The sequence below is a fragment of the Halyomorpha halys genome, unplaced genomic scaffold, assembly GCF_000696795.3.
Source record: "Halyomorpha halys isolate HHAL.00 unplaced genomic scaffold, Hhal_1.1 Scaffold8.1, whole genome shotgun sequence".
In the NCBI taxonomy this organism is placed as follows: domain Eukaryota; kingdom Metazoa; phylum Arthropoda; class Insecta; order Hemiptera; family Pentatomidae; genus Halyomorpha; species Halyomorpha halys.
In genome coordinates, this window is record NW_027111933.1 from 402012 (window position 1) to 427702 (window position 25691).

The following is a 25691-nucleotide window of genomic DNA, read 5'->3' on the forward strand; positions in this document are numbered from 1 at the left end:
GGATTTTGGGTGGTAAGGATTGGATTCGAAGAGGAATTTGATGGTTTATTCCACTAAACTCTCAAAAAAACTCTTGTTTAGTCCAAAAAGCTGGGGCTCCAGCCCCATAGCTCAACTCCGTAAGTCCAGACAGGCCTTATAATAGTCATGTAGATCAGTAGTTTTGTAATGGATTGGAAGTTTAGACCGTTTGTCTAGTAAATGTTGTAATAGTCGGAGTCGACGAGTAGTTTCCTGTCTTTTCAGTTTTGTATGAGGATTCCATATTAGTCAAATAAAATTTAAACACAAAAGATCGAATCAGACTTGCATGTGGATATTTACTTACACGCGAGTCTTGGATAAATCAAAAAATAAATTAATCAAATCCCCACCTCTCGCATCAAAACAATATCCCGATTTTCTAATGCATTTTTGAAATATTAAATCTAAGCTTACACACACTTCGTGATATGTTACAAACTCCTCGTGAACCAACAGAACTTTAAAAAATAACTGTAAAGCCTTTTACAAGCAGTTTTTCGAGATAATTTGAAAATTCTCGCCCATTTTGTCATTATTTATTGAAAACTCAGGTTTTTTGATAGACTGCACCATAGTTCATTGGAACGCGACGATTATTACTTATGGCATATAGAATTGTTCACCCATATTTTTAACATTTCATACCTTTAACACCTTTTTTTTCTTATAATTTAAATAACCATAATATAATGTATTAAATGTAATATTTAGCCAACTAAACTTTAAACACCTGTTTTTTTTTAACTTTAATTTTCGTCATATTCGTATGCCACTCAATCTATGAATACAATCAACTGAATGTTTTGCATTTTTGTCTCCCTGAATTATTCAATGAGGACTCTAGAAAATTATTGTGTACAACCAAATTTACAATAAGACATTTAGAGAACGTGAAATAATCCAAAACAATGTAAAAAAAAATTTCTATTAAAAAAAAACACCGTTTGAACATGTAAAAAATGTTGATGGAAGCGTGTAAAATAAAATAATACATAAATAAATAGATTTATGTTTTTTGACAAATAAATTTGATAATAAAAAATTCAAAATACTATAAAACAATAAATACTGTTTATTATCTAAAACTATACTTGACTAACCCAGAAAAATATATAGGATCTGGTTTTGAAAATCTATTTACATTTTGGAGGAGGTCAAATCTATTTACAAGAGAGGGAAAACGGATTACAATAACGACTAAACTAAATAATATTTACAAAGCAATTATTTACATTATTAGGGGTAATTGTGAAATTCCCGAAAACACGGTTCCATACATAGACCCGGTTTCCCTGGACATCGTGGGCATATTATCTGTACGTCCTTTCTCTTCTTCTTCTCATAACAACGCCGACAACGCTTCTTCTCGGCATGGGAAACTTTAGACGGGAGATGCACCGCTACAGCAGGATGAATTACTGGTTCAGGTAGTTGTGGAGGACCCCCCAGTAATTCTACTATTACTCGGTCCCTAAAGTCTAGTAACTTCATATTGCTACCAGTATTCTTCTGGAATAGCTGGTAGCTATTGTTCATAATTATGTGAAAAATGTGGATGCCTACCTTTGCATACCACCTCAGGGTTTTCCGCTCAAATGGGCAATAAGCCAAAAGCTGATCGGAGCGATCAACACCACCTATGAATTTATTGTAATTTATAATAGCCTCAGGCTTTTGGCTGTCCTTTCCTTTTACTTGAATCGATTCCATGTGGCCATCAAACTCAGATGAAACCATTATAACATCTCGTTTAGCACGCCACTTGAAGACCGAAATTCCTTTATCAGTAAACTTTTCTTTCAATTCACCAGGATTTAACTTTGACTCAATAACCTCAGGTGGGTTATCTTTTCTTTTCTTTGCCAAGGTTCCTGTCAAATAGGTGTTGTCCTTGAGAAGTTCATGAGCCAAAGGAACACTATTGTAAAGGTTGTCTGCATAAATGGAATGTCCGACTTTTAACATGTTGTCTATCAAATACCTAACGACTTTTGCAGCGTGTCTCTTACTAACATGCTGGTCTTTGGACCCAGTGACTAAGATCTTCAAGACTAGGCCATTAGGTTGACTCAGCATATATAATTTTAAACCATATTTGTGCATCGCAGCTTCATGAATGCTTAGTTCTTTCTGGGGGTAGTATACTGACTCCATTTTGTCATGGAAGAAATTCAATAATGGCCTAATTTTGTTTACAGGCTCAACCTGGCTGTTAGTAGGCGGAGGTTCAGCAAAATGTAGACATCGCAAAATTCTGAGGAATCGATCTCTGGACATCACTGACGGGAATGTTGGAAAATTGTAAGGGAATATCTGCCTCCAGTAATGATAATGAGAAGGCAGAACAACATGACCCATTAAATAAATGAGGCCTAAAAATTTTTTGAAATCTGCTACTGTTATGTCTCTCCACTGTAATATACGGGCACGAGGAGCAGTAGCAGCACTTATCAACCTGTGAGCGTAGGCATTTGTTCGGGCTACTATTAGCTCCATCAGTTCAATAGCAGCTAGCATTAGAAAATAATGAATGGGATCTGTACCTGGGGGTTTGACCTTCAAGCCTGGATTTCCTGTGAAAGGGATAGGAGGTATTGTTGGCTTATCATCTTGCCAAATAATAAGACTAGGGTTTGGAACAGACAGTGAGGGCTGTAGGAATGGGTCCGGTAAAGGGTTGGAGCCAGAAGGCTCGGGGAGTATGTCGGCTAGATCTGAGGGAACTGGGACCGTCGAGCTGACTGGGGGGTTTCGAGATGCATCGAAGATAGTACCTGTTTTCCCAGATTTTCCCCTTTCTTCCTCACTATCGGAAGAGTCACTTCCTGATGACATCTCCTGGATTCTTAGGGTCGGATCGTCAGAGTCATCGGAAAAGTGGCCCAAATCCTCTTCATCACTTGTAGAATGAAGTACTACCTCCATAATTTCTTCAGGTGTCTCCACCTGACGTCTTTTGCTTTCGTTCAGGGGAGTAGGCGATTTTGATGGTCGCTTCGGCATCTTAAAAGAAATTTAATAAAACAGTTTTTAAGTTTAAATTGGAAACAGACAGAAATTATCTTGCAAAAAATAAAAGGAAAGAACCATTGAATGTTTAGGAGCTAGTAATCGGAGATTTTTTTTATCTAATATATATACTTTCATCTAATATAATACATTTTTAATAAAAAATTCTGCTTAGCAAAAACATTAAGCAAATCAATCATGATAAATGCCAAAAAAAAAAAAGTAAAATAAAATGATTTTTTTTTTGTCCTGATGCTCCTAATACCTCATAATTGATTTTTTTTTTCAAATAAAACATTTGAATCTAAATATTATTTATTTTTCTATTTAGGAATTCTTTTAAGGAATGTTCAAATAAATTAAAAATCAAATAGATAAATATGAAAAAATAATAACTTACTTTTAATTTTTTTAAAGAGTGTAAAAACCTTTTAAGGCAGTAAAATAGAGCGGCCGTGAAGAACTAACAGTTCAGGGCAATCCAAGGTGAAAAAGGAGGGACGGAAGCTCCCCCCACCACCCCGAACTCGTGCTAGAAAAGTGACCTCCCTTGACGATAGCTTATCGCCATACGTGCTCCCAAGCCACTACGGCTTGACGATAATGTGCCGTCAACCTCGGTCAATGTGTTTTTGTTAAAGGGTTTGTTTAATTTGTCTCAAAACATAATACAAAATAATAATACTCAAAACATTCTACATGCTCATTTAAAAGATAATTGATTGCCTAAATGGGTACGAATGAGATCAACATTAGAAATGAGACGATAATCAATTTTTGTACTACACTTTAACCGAAACCGGTTGTTTTATATTTTATTTTTTGTTACTTACTGGTATAGATTACATAATTAATTCAAACAATAATGCATTGTGCAATGATCTGAGGTTTTTTTTTTTGTTTTTTTTAAAATTTAATCAATGAAATATGAAAGCATAGGTCATCTAGAGTGATAAAAATTTACAAAAAAAGGTGCGAGAAATAATTCCTCCATTTACATCTCAGGATAGTATTAAAATATGATATGTCGGGCTTCAGTCTTTAACTTATTGATGGATACAATCAGCTGATATGGCCCTCTGTCAACTGTAACTCTCCCTCCTCTCCGCAAGTTTCCGGACATATTTCGTAAACTCATGAACACATAATGGGAACCGTATAATAACACATGTGTTAGAGAAGATGCCACAGAAGTATGTAATTTATTGAAGAAAGATGCAAAGCTAATATTGACGCCGGTGAAGGAGAACATTATGTCAATTGTTAAGAGAGGTCCATTTCTAACTTGCGTTCGGAATGGTGGGGAGAGCTCCCGTCCGGAAGCCTATCTGCCCGACAACTCACTTCAGCTGAAATAAGTATAGCGCCCTGAAAAGGGAGTAACTTGGGATAGTTTGGGCTATTGACCATTTTAGATGTAACGTTTTCGGAAGGAAGTTTTGAGTTCACACGGACCAAAGACCTCTCTAATGGGTAGAGAAGCTGAAGCAGTCCTCGGCGAGGTCGCGATGAAAGCAGTCCATAAACCATTAGAATGAGGAAATTGTTTACAAGCCCGGGAAGAAGAATGTGATGGCGGATTGGCTATCGGTGTCATAACGGTTAATGCTCAAGAGGACAACCATCCGATGAAACGGCTTTTATGAGAATGGACGCCAGATGAGGAGGGACAGCAGAAGGCAAGATCAGATGGTGGGATGGGTACGTGTAGGTGGGTGACGGAAAGGGAGGCCAGCGGAAATCGTGGGGGAAACGAAGGTAGAGAGAGTATAGCAAATATTAAAACAATGCTCTCGTAACTATATGATCATAACCGAGCGCCAGAGAGGACCAAATTTATAGAGTATTACGTAATGGATCCAAATCCGAAAATACATAGCACATATATCTCGGGGACATCACAGTTTGGGATAAGCTTAGAAAACTGTGGACAACAGAAGAGATCGGAGTGGATGAGAAATTCATCCGGTGGGCGATGATGGTTTGAACCATCCGAGAAGGAATTCCTAGGGAAAGGCAGAGAGAGGTTACGCAAGTATAACATTAGGGCAAAATTAACCATTAAAGGCTCTGCGGAAAACATATTTCTGGTAGGGGATGTGTCGCATCGCAGAAAGTCATTGGAAACTGAGATTTGCCTTACCACAGAATTTGATAAGTACCCGCCCGCACTCAACCAGAGGAAACGCCGACAGCTGAAATACCTCTCAGTACATGGTTCCAGTTGTATGGGATCCCAAATAGAATTTCCTCCGGCGGACGCCGGGAGAATGACAATGCCTGTATCAGAGGGTAGATGAAAACTCTGGAGGTGGTATGACACCTTAAGAATCGAGGGGGATAGAACGCTTATAAAGTACACTAATCGATCATCTGTGGGTTTATCAGGTGGGAAAAGGGTTAGAACCGGAGGAAACAATGCCACGGGCAACAGCCGCCCACTATCACTCGATCCACACGACTACCGGCCCCGTTCGAGATTCTTTTTGGTCTGCGCGTTCCTCCGTCGGAGGATGGAGAGATTGTGAGTAACGCCGTGGCAATGATAAGTCTGTGGGCTAGGGCGCGAGAGCGCATCGAGAAGGAAAAGATGAAACGAGCAGTGAAACAAAACTTAGCCCTTAGGGACATGACAGGGGTATAATATTATATTATACTATATAATATTATATTATATTAAAATAGAGAAGGTGGCCAATCGAAAGATGGGAACCAATTGCAGGAAATGCATGCACTGTTATGAGGAACCATTTAGGGCGACCGTGATCAGAAAGCACAACACTGTTACTATAGGAAGTTTGAATGAACGAGAGTGCATACCGAACAACTAAAACTTCCTGCCGCAGAGGCATCTCCGGAGGCTGGAAAGTCTTCTGATCACAGATGGTGAAAATGATTATTAATTTTGATATTAGTAGACAGAAACAATATCAGATAATAGTTTGTAGAGGTATATATAAGGTGGGGATCGTTTCGATGATAAAGGCAGACATGACTTGGTATTAAGATTGTGTTTTTCCCCCACCGATTTACTTTTTTTATATTCTTCCTGCTGTCAAGTAGCTTATATAAATGTATAAAATATGGTATATAGTTCATAATTATTTAAAATTTTATTTGAACATTTAATAAGTGCTTACATTTCTTTTGAGTATTATTACATTTGGAGCTTGGATATTTTTTATCCTTGCTTATGTTTAAAAATATTTCGTGGATTAAAGTAATTACCCTTCTATCACTGAATATTTTCAATTGGACCTCTGAAATATTTGTTAACTGATGGAGAGACCTAGAATTATTAATTAACGTAAAATGTTTCCTGGTATTAGAAGCACAGATGTGCTTTAGGAACCAATCATCACATATTGTTTTCGAATTTAACCTTAAATTGTTTGACATTGTATATTGACGTGTTCTGAATAAAATTGAGGGAAAAAATTAAGGCTGTTGTAGCTGAAGGACTTGAGGCGTCACCTTAGCAACGACGCCGGTTTGATTCCGGCTTGGGTGGATTGACATTTATTTCTTAGCGGTCCCATATAATGCAAACTCGAACACTATGGTTATGATAAGTTGGGTACATCTAGGTTATACACTACCTCCATCCCGTATGTCAGAAATGATCAGATAAGGGTGGAAAAAAGCGAAGGACAGAATGCTTTTTGCCAATATTAGTTTCTCAAAGAAAATAAAGTTATTAGACTAAAATTAAATTTTGACAAGGGATCTAGTTTTATTTACTTTCATCACAAACATTTTTTATAGATTTAGGTTAGTTACAAGTTAATGATGCAAATGTGTTGAATATTAACTATCTATATTATATTTGTTTCAGTGGCCCATTGCAAATTGAAATGGTGCAACATTCGAAACTGCTATTCAAGATACCTCAGAACGACCCGAAATGTACCTTCACCCCTGACTGGAAAGAGGAAAAAAAAGTGGTACTTGGCCGACAACTTGAGGTTCCTGGATCCCTTTATGAGTCAGACCAGGAAGATGGAACAGCCCTTCGAGGAACTCCCGTTGGAAGTGATCCACGAGTTCAAAGAAGACCCAGAAAGCAGCGATAGTCAAAACATCCAATCTCTCCCGATGGTCGTCACGGAATTCAAATCCGAGGATGAAGTGTATGAACCACCCAAGAAGAAGAAGTTGTCACAATCAAAGTACACATCGAACGAAATGAATTTCCACCAGTTCAAGATCCGAGGGGATCCACTTGCGGATCCAGATTTCGATTTCTTCAAGTGTCTGTTCATCGATTTTAAAAAACTTCGACCTAGGAGGCAAAGGAGGTTCAAGGAAATGATGTTGAGCACACTCCATAGCTGTCTGGACGAAGAAGAGGACGAACAGTCTATACAAACGAGTTCGCAAAAAGACAGAATTCAGAACCATTCTGAAATCGTTAATACTTCTCAAGAGGAGGTCGCGAATTCTCCGCCATATACCAATAATTATTCAGATACGGAATAAATAGACATGTGATTGACGAACAGATGAATGCTGCTATGAAAGCAGTGTTATCGTCTGCATAATTAAATGCAGTGAATCTAGGAGTGAAGAGGCCAGTACCCAAGCCTCTGAAAGCGACTTCTTAAGTATCCAGAAGAAGAGAGTTCAAGAATGTTAGGAGGATTCAAAATAACTGTGACAGGCTCTGAGCAACGATAAATCAAATAATTATAAATGCCATACCCATCTAAATCGATTCCATGATTGATTATTTATACTTTATTGTTAGAACATATGCCTTCCCAGAATTGGGCAAAAATTATTCGATTGACAAGAAACGAATACTTTTTTTATTCGATTGATGAGAGACGAATAAATATTTATTATTTATTTATAAAAATTTATTCGAATAAAAATACGACCAAACAATCCGAATAGTTTTTTATTCGCATATTTAAAGTACTATTTCAATCGAATAAAAAATTAGTCTAATGACAATTTGATTTTTTAATTCACTTATTTTTTTACCACCTTCAATTTCTAGTGTATGAAGGTCCCATTTCACATATTTAGATGAGTAAAAAACGAAAATGCTATCGATTTTAAGATCCCATATAGATTTATTTTAATTTTTTTTTATTTCTAACACATAGGGGCCAATTTTTAGGTTTCTGGATATGCAGAATATGAAAATGCTATAGATTTTAACATCGCGTATCGATTTAATTTTAACTTTCTTGATTTCTAACATGTTTCGTTAGAACATGTTTTTAACATCAAAAAAGTTAAAATTAATCTATACGCGCTCATAAAATATATATTTGTATAGCTGAAAGACAAAAAATGTCGTCTTTATACGAATACAAACGTATTCGGACGGTGAATCATTTTATTTTTTCGAATAAGATATTATTTTTCTATAAAATAGACGAATTCAAAAGTATTCAAATGGTTATTCGAAGAATTGTTTTGCCCGAATAATTGATTATTCGTATAAAATAATGACGAATAAAAAAGTAATCGGATGGTTAATCATATGTTTTTGAACGAATAATTGATTATTGGAGTAGAAAATTGACGAATAAAAAAGTATTCGTCTCTGGTCATTCAAATAACATTTGCCCAACTCTGTGCCTTCTTGAGATTAAGGAAAGGTATAAATGCAATTTATTCTTTGACTATCACCAAAATTGAATCACAGTAAATTAACAAGTTTAAAAGTATTTGTTAAGTCCCTTTATGTATTCTGATTTTTTGTCTTTCAATTATTAGAACCATGAAGTTTTTAATCTCAAAAAATCTTTTTGTTTTAAAATAAATGTACATTGAGATTGGTTAGTAAGAACTTTATGTACATAGTTCACTAAGGGTTTCCTGCCACCTGAGATTCCTGTTTAATTGTATTTTTAATTTACCCCTACTGCAGTCTAGAGACATACAGAAAATATGTCTAATAAGTAAAATAATAAACAAAATGAGAGTTTAAAATAAAAGAAAAAATGAAACATCTTAGTCTACAATGAAATAACAAATATTAAGTGTAATATAACCACAAAAAAAAAAAACTATAAAATAATAATAAAAAGATAATACTATTTTAAATATAACTAATGAAAAATAAAATAGATAACAATTTCTTCAGGTAGAAATTAAGAAACAGAAAATACAAAAAGAAAAAACTGCCAATAAATTACAGATAATAAAATTATATTGTAGAAAACAAAATAGAAAAAAAAAATCACAAATTAACTGCAGTGAAGAATAAAAAAATAAAAGTGAGTCAGACTGTAAGGTAAATAGTCTCTTAGCTTTAAGAAGCTTTATATAAAATATGAAAACATCGTTCACTTTATTTTAATTGGCTGATTTCCACATCAAATAAAGCAAGTATTGAGATTTGAAGATTTTCATGGACCTACCAGAAACCAAATACCTCCTGTAATAGGGACTGAACCAATACAATTTTCAACATGAGGATGCCGGAGTTCTGATCCAAAACATACCTCAATTTTCAATACAAAAATATATTATTTTGTTTTCTTATTATAATTACTTGTTTATCCTGAACAGCTACTTTAATCTTTTAACAAAAAATATTCTCTCCTCTGTTTATGGTGAAAGCAATGCCATTAATATAACCATTAATAAAATAAATAACTTTAATTAATGTAAACATAATCAGAATAGAAAATATTAAACCTTTATAAACACTCTCATATAAAAAGTTGGTAAGCATAAATTATTCAAAGTAATTTATAATGGTTTTCTTGTCACAGGAAAGGCATGTAAGGTAAAAGATAATTAAATTAATTCCAATAAACAATAAGAAAGTTATATATAATTTAAAAATACAATTTAATAGAGATAAAATTTACAAAAAAAAAAAATTAAAAAATAATTTTTACAATTACACTTCAATCACAACTGAGTCATCGGGTGCAGTTTTCTTGGCACCTGAATCTTGCACAATCAATAATTTTCTCTTATTAGTACTGACTGATGCAGACTCATTATTATTTACATTGGAAGCTTCTGGTTCTTCTGAACCAGAATAAGAGTTATAATCATCACAATCTGAGACTTTATCATCAATCTCCTCATTATCTGAATATTGAAGTACTACTTGTAACATATGGTTTTTCAGTAAAGCCTTCTTTTCTGCACTAACAGACCTCATATGAGGGAGTAAAGAAGCGAGAAAACCAACATCAGGATCAATAGAAGCTAACATTGCTGCTGCCATATGCTTTTGCAAATCTTCCCCTTCTGACTTAGTAGTTGTTGATTTTGAAGAAGAAGAAGAACAGGACGGCTTTGGAAACTCCTTAACAAATGCATCATGTGTAGTTTCAACAATTTCCACATCATCTACTTCACCATTGGGCAAAACGCTCGATGAAGGATCATCTTTGGCATCAAGGCGGTTCTGTGCTCTAGACATAGCTAATGGACTTATTATATTATTCTGTCGAAGCTGATCTTTAACAAAGAACATAGAGTTAAAATAACGCCATGATGAATTGTATTCTTCTGCTGCAGTTCCATGAAACCCAATTGAAGATCTACGAAGTTCTCTTCGGAAGTTATCCCGAAGGTTCTTCCAACGGGATTTTGCAGTTGGGCCTAAAAAAAATAATAATAATTTGTAAAAATGATCATTAACCACAAGAGGGCAGATGAAAACTGATTTACACTTTGCTCACTCAATGCAACAACTTGATAACTCAAAATTGAAAATTTTAAATGTTTTTTACTAGGGTATAATAAATTAAAAGATCATGATTTGATGTTGGATTGAATAAGCAATTTGTACCATGTATACTTAATTTTATAAATTAAAAAAAAGACAACAGTAATGTAAGACAGTTACAGAACCTCTTATCTCAATAGGAATAAAATAGGACCAACATTTGAAAAGATTAATTAAAGAGATCCAGATAAAAATTCATTTTGTCCATTTTGACAAAAATTCATATATAATGAACTAATTTCAATTTGTAGCAAACAACAAACTTTAAAGTTCAATAAATCATTGACATTCGATGTCCAAAGCATTCTAAATTCAGATTTCTTTTGAAAATAATTTAAAACTTCAGTTCAATATGATTTTTGTCAGAAATTGGACAAATTGCATAGATCTTCAAATAATACAGCTTCATTTGAATACCATACACACTATCAATAATATGAATGTAAGCTCCGTATCTGGCTGTAAATTGTCCTTAAATTTAACAGTCCCATCAAAGCACTTAATTGATATAGGAGATAATGTGAAAATGACCGCTATACTGGAAAAACGGGCATTAGGTTCAAATCTCCATTACTAAGGTAATATCAAGTTACAAGAAATCTCAAGATTCGAAAAACATGGAAATTTTTTTTTATTGTATATTCGTATAATTGTAACATAACATTTTAGTTAATCTAATAAACACTATCTTTCATCTCTTAGAAATGGTTCTCTGCTGTTTCACCAATCTGTTAAACAAAAATCCAGTTTTTCTCTAAGAAAATAGCTTATCCTGACTATTGAATAACATTAAAAGCACAACAGTTGACTCTTAAAAGTCGGATAGCAATGAGACCAGACACAAGTTGGATTTTAAAGGCTATAGGGAGTAATATAAATCCATACTAATCATTCTAATATAATATAGGTCTAAAATAAAAGTCTGCTTTACCCCTCGATTTTTATCATATTGTTCTCATCTCAAATCTCTTTGAAAACACAATTCCAGCAACACATTTCTCAAGTCAATCCACCTTTCCCAAAATATTATATCCCTTGATCTGGAATTTACTACTAAAAATACCAGCTCTTATCCATGGCTCAGAATGTTTGACAGTGACTAGAATCCAGGAACAAGTCCTTGACTTGAGAGCAGGGCCATGAGGAGAATATATGGTGGAATTCATGAGCAAGGTGCCTGGAGAAGAAGGAATAATGCAGAATTAAGTGTCATGTATAAAGATCTTGATGTATGTACCATAATTAAATAGTCAAAGCTTCAATGAGTGGGTCATACAGAAACAATGGAACCAAATGAAATACCATATAAAATCCAGTCATGGAGCATTTACATGGCACAAGATGAGTTGGATGTCCTAAAATTTGCTGAGAGAATAGGGTGACTGCTGATGCAATGACCCTATTTGGGACAAGAAACCGAAAATCAGTAGCAAAAACAGAGAACGCTGGAAATCTATGTTAGAGTAAGTTTTGATTCAATAGCTGGATCATAACACAAGCTAATAATAATAAAATTCAATTTTTTCAAAATAAACCTGAACTACAGAATTTTCTCTAATCTGTTTCTACCGAGTTCGTAACAGTCTCCTATACTATTGGTTATCTATATTCAAACCTCCTGGATTCAATTGCTCCTTTTTGATTTATATGTAGATGATTCCTAAATGTAATTAGGCTTTCCACTTTTCGACCCGTTGTAATCTACAATAAATCTTAAAGAAGATTTCAAGCCTAACTTTTCTAATTAATGAGTAAAAGCTGAAACACATAGAGGATAAAAGCATTTGTAACTGCCTTCATTGAACTTTAAAATACAAATAACTCCTATTCCAACTTTTTCTATTTATTTTTTTTACTAACCAGTAATTTTTTTATTTTACTGAATAATCAAAACCCCCAAAACTATAAATACAATATTTCCTGTTTACAAACTTCCACTTATATGCAAAGTGTTAATTGGGTTGCATTCGTACCAATCAATACTTAAAACATCCTCTATGGGCCAGGCTTAAAGTAAAGTGTATCTGAGGGTGTTCAAGACCAAAATACTAAGGTTCCACCTTATTATTAAGATGGTTAAATTAATTAATTAGAGTGATTTATTTTTTGATTTCTAAGGCTTTGTTTCAAAATTTTAGGAATTGTATTTAAACAGTATAAATAAAACGAAATTCAACATTTTTCTTCAGAATCTAAAATTTCTCGACGTCTTACAGGTAGCTATTTAATTCCATTGCAGGGGAAAGACTCAAGCATAAGCTAAAAGAAAAAGAAGGCGCACGAAATTATGGACTAACCTGATACATTACAAGCGGAAACAGTTAGGTTGATGATGTATACAAATGAGCATATATATTAATTTAAAATAAACTAAATTTTAACAGTAAACAAGATTTAGTTGGAAGAAGATAGTTGACCATATGAAGTAGATTGGAGGAAGATAGTCCTGGTGACGGTCAATAAAGGTATCAAAATAATAAAAGATAACTATTTTGATACCTTTATTGACCACCACCTGGACTACTTCCTCCAATCTAAATAAGATTTAAGTACTACTAATTTCTAAATAAGTATTGGATAAATAAATAATAGTAGAATTAAGAATTGACATAACGATTTAAATGACTGGTTATGTTTAGTGATTTAAGTATTGGATAATGTTAAATATATTAAGATGGGCTGATCTAAGAAAAAAAATTAAATGATAGACGACAGCAAAAAATGTTTAAACTGACAAAATAAATGGTAAGAGGCAAAAGGCATAAAATTGTCGAACAAATGTAGTAGTAAAAAAAAGTAAAATAAATAATAATAACAAAAAATGAAAAATAAAGAAATAAAATTTAATGAATATAAATTAGAGATTAAAGAGATGGATAATAAGTTATGAATATTTCCAAATATTTTATCCACCTATATTCACTCAAACATTCCCAACATATTAAGCCTAGGTCCGAATTTTCCCACTAACTCCAGAACCAATAATACCAAAAGACATTTAGAATCCACTGATATCAAAGAAAGTAATCACAAGTTTCTATTTGCAATTACTTCCTATTCTCCCCATACATTCTTTTCTTCTAATTTATCAAAGACCTTTCCTTCATATAATTCTTTCTTAAATCTCATGGGGCATTATTACTTAAGGAGACAAAGGCAACAGGAACTTATTCCTGTACTTTATCATATATACAATTTCTTCTTGCAAAACGCCACATTTCCTTCTCATTGGAAAATCGCTTTAGTTCGACCATTAAATTAAATCCCAAATCCTTCTTCACCTAGTGACTTCCTCTCTATTTCTCTCCTCTCTAACCTTTCAAAACCGCTAGAACGCTTTGTTCAAAACCAACTCTCAAAGTTACTAGAAGAACGTTCCCTCATCAATCCCATTCCCTCCAAACAGCCATGGAATACCAAAACTAACTATCCTCATACTCCTAGATCTCTCCAAAGCATTTGATATGGTTGACTACAACATCCTTCTTACCAAACTACGAAATCTTCTTTTATCCAATTGTTCCGAGTATGTAGTGGTTCCTGATAAACCTCCAACAATGACTCGACCCCTCACCTGTGGAGTCCCTCAGGATTTATCGGTATCCCCTACTCTGGGTATCATAATATCACTATATTAATGATCTTCCTATCCTTATCCAACATTCTCAATACCATTTATACGCAGATGATTTCCAAATTTACCTTTCCTTCCCACCTTCTGACCTATTAGTTGCCATAGAGAAGCTTCAAGAAGACTTGAATAGAATTAGTCAGTGGGAAAAAGAAAACAAGCTTAAGTTGAATGCAGAGAAGACTAAGGCAATCGTAATTGGATCCAATCACTTCCTAAAAACTATTTACCATGTTCCAACCTTATTCCTAAATAATAATCAAATACAATTCCATACATTAAAAACCTAGGTGTTACTATAGACCGAACTCTCTCCTGGAAAAATTACATCTCCGATATTTCCTGTCATACCTTCTCCACCCTAAAGCGTTTAAATTATCTTTTTCACCTACTTCCTTTTGAAACCCACAAGCTCCTGGTAATTACTTAATATTCCCCCACTTTGATTATTGCTGTTTGATTTGGGGGCTCTGGGGCTGCTTTTTACGATTCATCTTTGGGGTTCCTAGAGACGCCTCTGTCACCCGATTTTATGAAGAGTTGAAGTGGCTTTACCCCTCCTTTCGTCGTAAATATTTTCTTATTTCCTTCCTCTACCAAGTTATCCAATCCCTCCGTCCATTGTTCATCTCTGATTTCCTTCAATTTAAAACCTCAGTGCATTCCCGCAATAACCACACACAGCCTTCAGACTTATATGTAACTGCCCATTGAACTGCAGTCTTGGGTAGATCTTTCCTTATCCATTCCTCTTCCCTATGAAATTCTATTCCCTCCTTTATTCGTAGTTGTAATACCCTTCCACTCTTCAAATCCCGTCTCTTCGACTACCTTTTGTCCACCAAATTCCAGAAGAATAACAATTGAAAGTTTCAAAAACGGTTTATATATTTTCTGTATTTTATGTCTCAGATTTTTGTTCATAATTGTAAATATGTGCATTACCTAAAATTATATCTTTTCATTTATTATTTTTTAGTTTAATTGTATGTGACTTTTTATCATTTTTTTTTCTTTTTATTTATTATCAGAAGTCATCTTATGTTTTATGATATATGTGGTTTTATTTTATTTGTTCTATCATTATTTTATATATTATGCTAATTATTGTTGTTTATTTTTAACTTTTCAAATTTATTGTTTTCTTTTATTTTATGACGTTTTGTAATTTCATCTTGACTCTAAGGCTCTAAAGCCTAATTTTAATGCCTGTATATTATTCTAAAGGGATTAATCCCAGAATAAATAAAGATTATTATTATTATAATTTTCATGAGCCCATGAAGCCTGAACACATTAAGGGAGAGGGTACCAGAGTGTCCAGTTCAGAATGGTGTGGATTTGATTCTCATCTGGGGCAGTTAACATTTATTCCTTGGTGGTCCCAAGAAATGAATAACTAAGTCCACTTAACTAGTTTCCCCAATACCAATTTTAATGGATTGGAAAAATTATATGAATGGTCCAAAGTAAAAAAATATGGAAGTTTTGTATTTTTAAGGGAGACCCAACTATCTCCTTAAGACAGGTTCTCGGTGCCAGGCTACAAGATATATATAGGAACGATAGAAACATTGTGGGCGGTAGCGTTATGATATTGGTATGCTACGATCTCCCTCACACATATAGACTGATAAAAAATTTGAAATATGCTGAGGCTGTTGGCATACAATTTCAAATTGAACAAAAAAGAATAACAGCAATAGCAACTTATATATCATCAAACAAATAAATTTTTTCCAATCTTAAAATAATTTCACAGGCAATAGAACACAAGATTTCAGTGATCTAAATTCTAAGAACAGGGAATAGAACTGCTATAACAGTAAAAATTAAAAAAATATTAACTTTCCTATTTGAGTATAATATGTATTAAATTACATAGTCCCAGCGAACTGACATTTAATCCGTCCCGGCTCAGCTATAAACCAATGATCATAGATTTGGTGCTCGTTCAAAATATGAATAACCTTTCTCATCTTGTTCCACTACCAAGCCTGAATTCGGACCACAATTCAGTTAATTTTTGTATATAAAAAAACCAAAACATTAATACGATAAATCTGTCTCTGAAATTCATTTTGAAAAAGGCAAATTGGCAAGTATTCAGAATAATAATTAATGAAACTTTGGATATCAACCCTATAATTAAAATTCTTAAAGATATTGATGTAAATATTAAATGATTAAACACACTTATCAAAACTGTCATGTTTATAACAATACCTCAAGCCTTTGACTAGCCTATTTCTTGTCAATAAAAAATAAAATCAGTATCACGAACAATCTCCAATAGAATAAACTTGTAAATGAGAAACCAACTTAGAAAGTGGAGATATGAGAAGTGGTCTCAAACACTCAATCAATTTCGTCCCAGGGACAAATTTTTCAGTAGTAAACAAAATACTCACTAATCACTCTCAAGTCATACCACCAATTAAATATGCGGATCTAGAATTAAAAAAAAACACAAATGTAAAGTTCATGAACTTGATAAAAAACTGTAAAGTAACCTGTGTAACCTAAATTTCCACCCATAATTATTTTTGTCTCCCTTTCCGGTCATTTCTGACATACGGGTGAGGAGGAGGGAAGGGTATCTACAGGGTACCACCCTATTCTAACCAATTCTTCATTTCGTGGGACCGCCACAGAAATTAAAGTCGACTCCCTAGGCCGTTCATAGAACTGGCACCGCAGCAGTTCAAGGTTGCAAAGACCTATGCCTTAAATTCCTCAGCTTCAGACGGACATAAATGGTTCCATCCCAACCATGGTCTTTAAAAACCTGTATAAAAAGCCACTATTTTCTTGACAGAAGTTAGAGAAGCTGACCACCATTTTGGAAAATAACCAAAGTCATTCTAATTCCCAAACCCAACAAAAATTGTAATTACAGACCAATTGGCCGAATATAAATATACTATCGAAGATTTGAAAAACTCTTTCTGACCAGGTCAACAAAACACTCAACCGTGGCAAAACTAGCTAGAATTACCAACTATATCACAAAACAATATAATGAAAATAAGCATGGGTATGCTCTATGACATCAAAAAGGCATTTGTCAAGGTCTGGCAAATGGGTCTCATCTATAAACCAATAAACTACAATTTTCCATGCTATACATTCACCTCCTTGAATCCTCAGCAATAGATCCTTCTACATCTCAATAAACAACACTAATTCTGCAACCCACAATCTATAACTTGGTATTCCACAAGGTTCCTGCCTTTTCCCTATCCTGTTTAACAAATTTATCTCAGACATTCCCTCACACCTATCTGTAGAAAGATCACTCTATGCTGATGATAACAGATAATAATTCATCATTAAATAGAATATATACAATAGTTAACTGCTTACAAGCCCTTCTTAAACAACACTTCAAAAAATAAAAGATTAAAAAACACAAGCTACTACATTCCCTAAAATGAGACTGTTCATAATTCAAAACATGCTATTAAAGGTACAACCCCATGGGCTCCGTCAATCAATTACATAGGCTTAGAACTGGACATATCTTTAATGTTTTCCAAGCACATACAGAAGAAATGCAATAGAGCTAAAAACACACACACATTATCAGCAAAATCATCCCATATCTTATTTACTTTAGGAAGTTTACTTTTAGTCACCAACACAAAGATATATTTATAATCTTTACACTTTATTGAGACTGGTTAATTTTGTTTAAAAAAATAATTCAATTTTTATTCATTTTTGTCTCAATACATTTTATTTTTCTTATAAGTCCAATGTTTCGGCCAATCCGGCCATCCTCAGGGACATCTTAATACAATTTTGGAACTAAAATTATTTAAACACTCAACTTCATGCAGGCTATTCTGCCCAGGTCACAACAATTTCTAATTAGTCAACTTTTACATTAAAAACAAAACTTAAAACCTTGCTTGTAACCTTCCTCCTCCTCCTCCACCAGTAGAGGAAGGTTACAAGCAAGGTTTCCTCTACTAGTGGAGGTGGAGGAAGGTTACAAGCAAGGTTGTGATAAAGTTTTAACAAGGGACTGTGATAAATGAATTTTAAGTTTTGTTTTTAATGTAATAGTTGACTAATTAGAAATTGTTGTTGTGACCTGGGCAGAATAGCCTGCATGAAGTTGAGTGTTTAAATAATTTTAGTTCCAAAATTGTATTAAGATGTCCCTGAGGATGGCCGGATTGGCTGAAACGTTGGACTTATAAGAAAAATAAAATGTATTGAGACAAAAATGAATAAAAATTGAATTATTTTTTTAAACACAAAGATAATTACAAAATAACCAGATGAATTAATCATACCTAAACAAGTATAGGTCAGCCTAATCGTAATTCTATTACACATATTTATTGACATTAATAATATTTCTCAAAGTTACAACTTAGGTTTACCACATATTTATTAATCCTTTCCTCAGCCTCCCAATAAAACTTATTTATTTATATAAAATGTAAAAATTGACCTAGTGAATCATTTTTAAATGATAATTCCACTTAATTAATTATGTTTGTTTTTAATCGAAACAGCCACTAGACCCAACTTTCCAGAATAGTTTTCCTCACTATAACCAAAACCAATTTTAATGGCTAGGTAATCATTTCATTCAGCCTTGTAGATCCATAAAAAGGTGGCTCAGATAATAAAATGCAAAACTTTCTGGTAACAGAAAAATATTAACATAAAAATTCTGATACTCTCATCATAATAAATATCTAGCTTTGTAGCACATCATCTAAAGTTACATGTTTAGGAGGTTCTCTTATTTGCCAACACTAAACATGTGAAGATGTGTAATTTTTTACTAATTTTCACTAACCCATATAAGAAATATAAAATAAGGAAAAGTATATCAATTGTGTAAAATTGAATTAGGGTTTTCAAAGGAAGTACATGTTTTGAGGTCCTCTGTGTCCAAAAAACCTAGTATCGCAAAATGTGGGTGCATCTGGCAGTGAACACTCTAGCTTAAAAACATAAAGTCGTACGAAACTGAAATTACATATTTAAGGTAGGTATATACCTAAGATGCGACAGCAAGTTATTCGATAAAATCGACTGACTGAAAGTTCTGCTTTATAGGATAGATTTTTCACATTTTGTTAGATTTTCTTGAACATAACTCTAATATATGATTTTGATTAAACCCACCAAGTCAATGAACAATTAAATGCTCTTTAATATCAGCTAGGTCTCTAGTTTAACAGGGCTTAAAGCACAAATTAAAAAAAATTCTTTCAGTAAAGTACCTTTAATTTTGTTTATTAGATAACATAAACAGTACTGATTGTTAGCAATAGTAAACAATAGATAAATAACAAATATTAAAGAATTTAAAGAATAATAAACGAGGAAAACATAAATATAAAATTTTAATGAGAAAAGCTGAGACCACTCGATCACATCTGTCCTGATTGCATTACAGCTACATTATGTTCTCTTTTGTTAAACTGTTGTATTATTGGCAGGAACACAGTTTATCCTATCATGAGAAGTCCTAAAGTTTTTTTTTTATAGTCCCTGATTTATATATATATATGTTTTTTTAAATAACAAAAATAGCGATAACTTTGTGCCAGTCTGCACAAAATTTGGGCACATATGTAGGGTGGTAAGTGAAACTTGTGTGATGCGTGTACTTCACCTACTTTTTTTGTACTCCATAAATATATGCTAAAAAATGAAAACCAAGTCAGCAGCTGAACTAAACAATAGAATTATAAACTCTATGACAGCCTTCCTTCATATTTTGTCTCTTTGGTACTTTTTTCAAATTTGGAAAGTCTAGGACTTATTATTTTACAACTCTTGATGCTTCCTAGGTGTCTTAATTAATAATAAAAAAACAAATAAAATACCTATTCCGCTACTTCACTTACTCTGGATCTTCAGTTCTGTTTACCTGTCGGGTAGGGAAATACTGTTCCTAGAACATAAGTTGTGCCCCAGGAGGTCCCGAGGCTTATATATCATAATAAATATTTCATAAAAGTCAGAAACAGTTATTCTAACATTATTTAATCTCAAGATCTCACAAATTTCATGGACACAAAAGATCTACGAACCCTTGTTTCAACAAGAACAGAAATAGTCTTTCATTTTGATAAAATAGAGTTCAAATATTTATATCAAGTGGTTATTTTTAGTCCAGAAATAATATACCTGAAATTGGGAATGATCAGATAGAGTAGTCTCAGTTTTTCTCATTAGAATAGGGTATTTACGAGCTGCTTAAAATAAAGAAAATTGATGAATTTCTGAAAGCATTTATCTTTATAATTTATTATCAACATCAATATTTTTTAAAAAATCATTTGCAGCAATTTGCCCATCTGAGATTATGGCCAGCCTTCCCAAAAGAGTAGCAGCTTATAACAATTAACTAAGAATTTCCGGTTGGTGTGGCTCTGAACATGGACCACAATAAGATCAAATTATTTAATAGCAATTTTTTAAAAATATATAATTAATTAACTCTGAATGATTTACTATTAAGTAATCATCTTGATTTAACTATTGCGGTGGAAGAATAACTCTACTTCTGGGGCTCTACCATTCTGAGATCTGTTGGCGGTGCTAATTCGAATACGGCCAGGGGCGTCTTCTTTTTTCATTAAGTGGTGGTCTCAGAAAAAAAACTTCGACCCACAACCATGGTGGAAATAATGGGAATACAAATAAATTTATACCTGGCTGTATGGAAAATTCTAATACCATTAAAATTAAAATATAAAAAAATAACATTACTTCTGACCAACTGATAAAAAATTTATTTATGCTGTTTAAGGAGAACAGGTTCTCAAGATTCAACCTCTCTATTTGGGCTGTATAATGTAATATTTTTTTTTAGTAAACTACTTTAAAAAATGCGACATTCCTAATAGAAACCTCTCCTAACTACTTAAGAAATTATTCTAAATAATTTGTCACCCGAATTATCATTTAAGCCTAAGTCATTTCATTTCATTTAAAATTAAGCCTGAATTTCATACCGATTTACTGTAAGGATAAGGTATGAGAAACATATGGATTATTATAAAAATATGAATAAACTAAACTGATTCATATAATAGCAAAAAAAGAAGCTAAACATAAGAAAAAAAACGCAAAATTTTCAGTAAAATTTAAATAAATATGTTTTTTATAAATGAATAAAATGGGATAAGAAAATCAGTAAAAAAAAAAAGAAAAGAAAAAAAGAAGAGGTATTCACAAAAATTTCCAAATATAAAAAACAACATTTAGAATTGAATTTCTTTATAACTTGCAATAAGGAGTATAACCTCCTCTCGCTCACATGACTGCAATCACCCTTTCATGGAATAGGATTAATAAGGTTAGAAAAGATGGAAAAAGTTCCACTATGGAAACAATGTTAGATAATTACTAAGTACGGGATTAATTAAGATGAATTGTATTAGGAAAACAACAGCTAAAAATAAATTTTTTATTATGTTAATAAAGGTTTCAGCTGATGTATACAACAAAGTATACCATTTCCAGCAATGCAACTAAGGAAAGACTTCATTGCAAAAATATTGTTCTTTAATTAACATTAACTCTATTATCATGACTTAATGATTTGGCAAAATGTAGCCCACTATAACTAACCTATCAAATAATCATGACCAATTATTGTGTATAAAATAATAGTTTAATATAACCTCATTAAAAGAGGTACATTTATTCAATAAACATAAAAAAAAAATCATAAATTTCAGAATATGAAGGATATAAACATCAATAATTTTAGTGAATTAGAACAACCTAATGTAATTCAACATATAAAGCAAAACTTCAAATATTCATTACCAATTAATATGATATAAAATCATAGTTTACTATATTACACATTAAAAAGAATTTTTTGCATGGCTAATGATAAGAAAAAAGCAATTGCGTTCTTTCAAGATAAAGAAATTTTATCAAGAGTGAAGGTATCTTAAAACGATCATGAAATGAATCATCGTTTTGGTGAAAAATAGATTTGAGATACTACAAACGAAGTTGTAGAAAAAGCATTGAAATAAGGATAAAACATGTTATTAACATTAAACTGAAAAGCATAAATATCACTTTGTTGATCCAAAGATATTAGCGAATACGCAAAAAATTGAAGATTGATAAATTTAAATAATTAGATACCATATTTATAAACAAGTGAAGATCACTAACCCAAACTTAAATCTTACAGTTATTAAATCACAACAACCCTATCTCACAGAAACGAAACTTGATATTTTAAATAAGTTCTGGATTTATATTAGTATTACTAATGCTTCAAGAAACTATAAAAAATAAGTTCAAGAAACTATTAAAAAAACACTAATGTTTCTTCATTATCACTCGGAAGGACTTGGAATTTTGGTGAAAAATAGATTTGAGATGCTACAAACGAAGTTGTAGAAAAAGCATTGAAATAAGGCTAAAACATGCTACTAACATTAAACTGCAAAGCATAAATATCACTTAGTTGATCTTAAGATATTAGCGAATACGCAAAAAATTGAAAGATTATGAGAAAATAAAAGAAGAGAAACAATCAGAATTTCTTAGCATATTATTTAGCAGAATTCATGTGGCCCTCTTAACATAAAGAAAAAAATATATTTTCTCAAATTTTAGTAGATATAAAAATTTTTTTATTAGAAATAAATAAAAATTAGTTTTGTTTACATAAACATGTCTTTTTTTGATTACTTTATTTTAAATAATTTAATTTATAAGAAGTGGCGATGCAAAAATTAACAGAGGTAAAGTCATTAAAGGTTGTGCATTTAAGAAAGTCAAGTCACTCAATCAAGGCATTTTAATCAAAGTGCGGCGAAACATTGGTTAACAATAAATAGTTTTCTTTTACTATTTTGATACCTTTATTGACTGCTATCTGGACTATCTTTCTACAATCTATTTCATACGGTCAACTATCTTCTTCCAATTCATAATGTTAGTGAAATAAGAACAACCTGATGTAATACAACATGTATAGCAGCGATACTTGTGATATTTTAAAAAGAAATTGATTATATACAGTTGAAACGGGGATTGAATTCTAGTTTTTGATTAATACTAAAAGAAGTGCATTTCAGGCAAACAAATCTGATGCTATAAAATTATGATCAACAGAAGAGAAACGATGATCTCCTTAAAAATAGTTCACAACAATTAATTTAAAAGTACCAGAGGTACTTTCATCTTATACGTAAGATAAATAAATACCAAATTGTGAAAATCACAGTTTAAATGATACAATAGTTCAGAATTAACCAATTACTTGAGTTAATGCAAGTGCTTCACACAAATTTGTTTTATTTCCAACAATAATAATATATTAAAGTCAATAAGATCTTGAGTAAACTTTGTTACTGTATGACTAAAAAAGAAGTATCCTTCAGAAACTGTCCTCAGTTAAGTTCATAGATAATGTGAAAAAGATTATTACTATTAAAACAAAATTTACTTGCCAGTCAAAGGATAGATCATCACAGACCATCTTCCAAACTACTCGTTTAAAACCGATGAAAATAGATGTAACTATACAAAACTAACAAACAACAATATATTTTAAAGAAAATCTAGCCTTGAACTAAAATATGTTAAGCTACTACAAGTCAAGTTAAATTCGGATATAGTCAGATTAAAACAATTAACAAGCAAATAATGATTTCCTTATGTCTTTTAAACTGAGTGTTACAACGAAACAATCGATAAGTTTTACACACAAAATGATATTCTTAAATGAATAAATATCATAAACAGTATTACACTAATTAAAGTATCATGTGATTTCTAAAGAAGTTAAAACAATACAAATACATGACAAACTATGGAACAACCTATACAATGTAACAAACAATTATATAAAACTATCAACAAAATGTATAGTTATTTTTTATATTTAAAACTAATAGGAACTTTTTAATCTATAAGTTATAAAACATAAGACTGATAAATTCAAATAATTGCATACCATATTTATAAACAAGTGAAGATCACTAACACAAACTTAACCTCACAGTTATTAAATCACAACAACCCTATCTCACAGAAACGAAACTTGAGTTTAAATTAGTACTGGATTTATATTAGGATTACTAATGCTTCAAGAAACTATAAAAAATAAGTTCAAGAAACTATAAAAAAACACTAATGTTTCTTCATTATCACTCGGAAGGACTTATGATTATGGCTAACACAAAACTAACTTCCAATAATCACCAACAAATTAAAATGGCTGGCTTCGGGTTTTTATACATATTTCTCCTTAAGTAAGTATATAAATTTATCGTAACACAAACAGTATCATCAAATATAGTGTCAATATTGGTCATTAGACGTTATTCTATTTTTATTATTATTTCCGTAGAACTACCAATTCAAATATATATTAATAAGTTAAAAATATAACATTCAAGCATCTTGCTGTCAATACAAAGTAAATTTAAAAAACAATGAAAACACTAACCTTAAATGTATCATTATTAACCTTTCATTGTGAAGCGTTACTTACCGTTTATACCGAATTTGTTACCAATATACTCCCACAGCGCATCACACACTAATTTGTCAGCATGTAAATGATGAGTTAAATCCCACAAGGCAGGATGATCTCGAATCAGAGTAATGAACTCTATATTCTCTTTTACCCTGTTTGCAGCCATAAAAGAATTTACTTCAGCCGGGACGCTTATACTACGTAAGAGCTACCGCTCCGCCACCCTAACCTGTAACCTACTTCTCCTCATTGTAATATTTTTTTTTAATGTTTACCAATTCCATATTTAATGTTTAAAAAAAGAAAATCCTTGAGCTTAACAAAATGCTCAGAACTAATAAATAATTAATGCAGAATTTCCAACAGATAGCTCATTGTTCCATGTATTAGACACCCATTTCGATTAATTGTTTCATTTGTATTGACTTATTGATTTAGTAAAACATCAGTATTTTTCAAAGTCAAAAAGGTAAATAATGCTAAATGTGTCAAGTAATCATTGAATAAAATAATTATACGGAACTATGCCAAAGATGTAAAGGATGGAAATTTTCAACAAGTGGCTGTTGTTTTGTTTAAGAACATTTTTATCATCTAAATCTCCTCATTACATTCAAAGTTTTTAAACATAACAGTCCGATTTCATGAACTATTCTAATAAGTCGAATTTTTTCACATTGTACTTCGCATTACGTCACATTGCTGTGCATAGATTTAAAAAAAACGAACGATTCTGTTGTACACAAAAGTTTTTTGATATTTTGACAACTAGAAACATAAAATTAAAAAGATTAGTTAATCCATTAATGATGTGAACATTTAAA

At 32.2% G+C, this 25691-nt stretch overlaps 3 protein-coding genes and 1 long non-coding RNA gene across 5 annotated transcripts in view; 2 read left to right on the top strand and 2 right to left on the bottom strand.

Annotated features, from left to right (window-relative positions):
- The window catches only part of LOC106677874 (uncharacterized), a 13276-nt gene extending 4804 nt beyond the window's left edge, over positions 1-8472 (top strand). The window contains exon 2 of the mRNA XM_014416062.3: positions 6869-8472. Within this exon, the coding sequence (XP_014271548.1) occupies positions 6869-7512 (644 nt within the window). The 3' untranslated portion in view covers positions 7513-8472. The remainder of the gene's footprint in view (positions 1-6868) is intronic.
- Positions 1056-3514, bottom strand: LOC106677868 (piggyBac transposable element-derived protein 4). The gene is made up of 2 exons (XM_014416049.3): positions 3434-3514; positions 1056-3027 (listed from the first exon to the last, which is right to left on the bottom strand). The coding sequence occupies exon 2, from the start codon at positions 3025-3027 to the stop codon at positions 1261-1263; it is 1767 nt and encodes a 588-aa protein (XP_014271535.1). The 5' UTR covers positions 3434-3514; the 3' UTR covers positions 1056-1260.
- A 1337-nt stretch (positions 8473-9809) lies between the features above and the next one.
- On the bottom strand, positions 9810-25088 carry LOC106677737 (uncharacterized). Of its 2 annotated transcripts, none has more exons than XM_014415830.3 (2): positions 24883-25088; positions 9810-10614 (listed from the first exon to the last, which is right to left on the bottom strand). In XM_014415830.3, exons 1-2 carry the CDS (start codon positions 25031-25033, stop codon positions 9899-9901), a joined length of 867 nt encoding a protein of 288 aa, XP_014271316.1. In that variant the 5' UTR covers positions 25034-25088; the 3' UTR covers positions 9810-9898. The 2 variants fall into 2 exon arrangements, with proteins under 2 accessions (XP_014271316.1, XP_014271324.1); XM_014415838.3 differs by lacking the exon at positions 24883-25088 and adding an exon at positions 23837-24099.
- The window catches only part of LOC136796348 (uncharacterized), an 11138-nt gene continuing 9815 nt past the window's right edge, over positions 24369-25691 (top strand). The window contains exon 1 of the long non-coding RNA XR_010844048.1: positions 24369-24640. This is a non-coding gene — a long non-coding RNA (uncharacterized lncRNA). The remainder of the gene's footprint in view (positions 24641-25691) is intronic.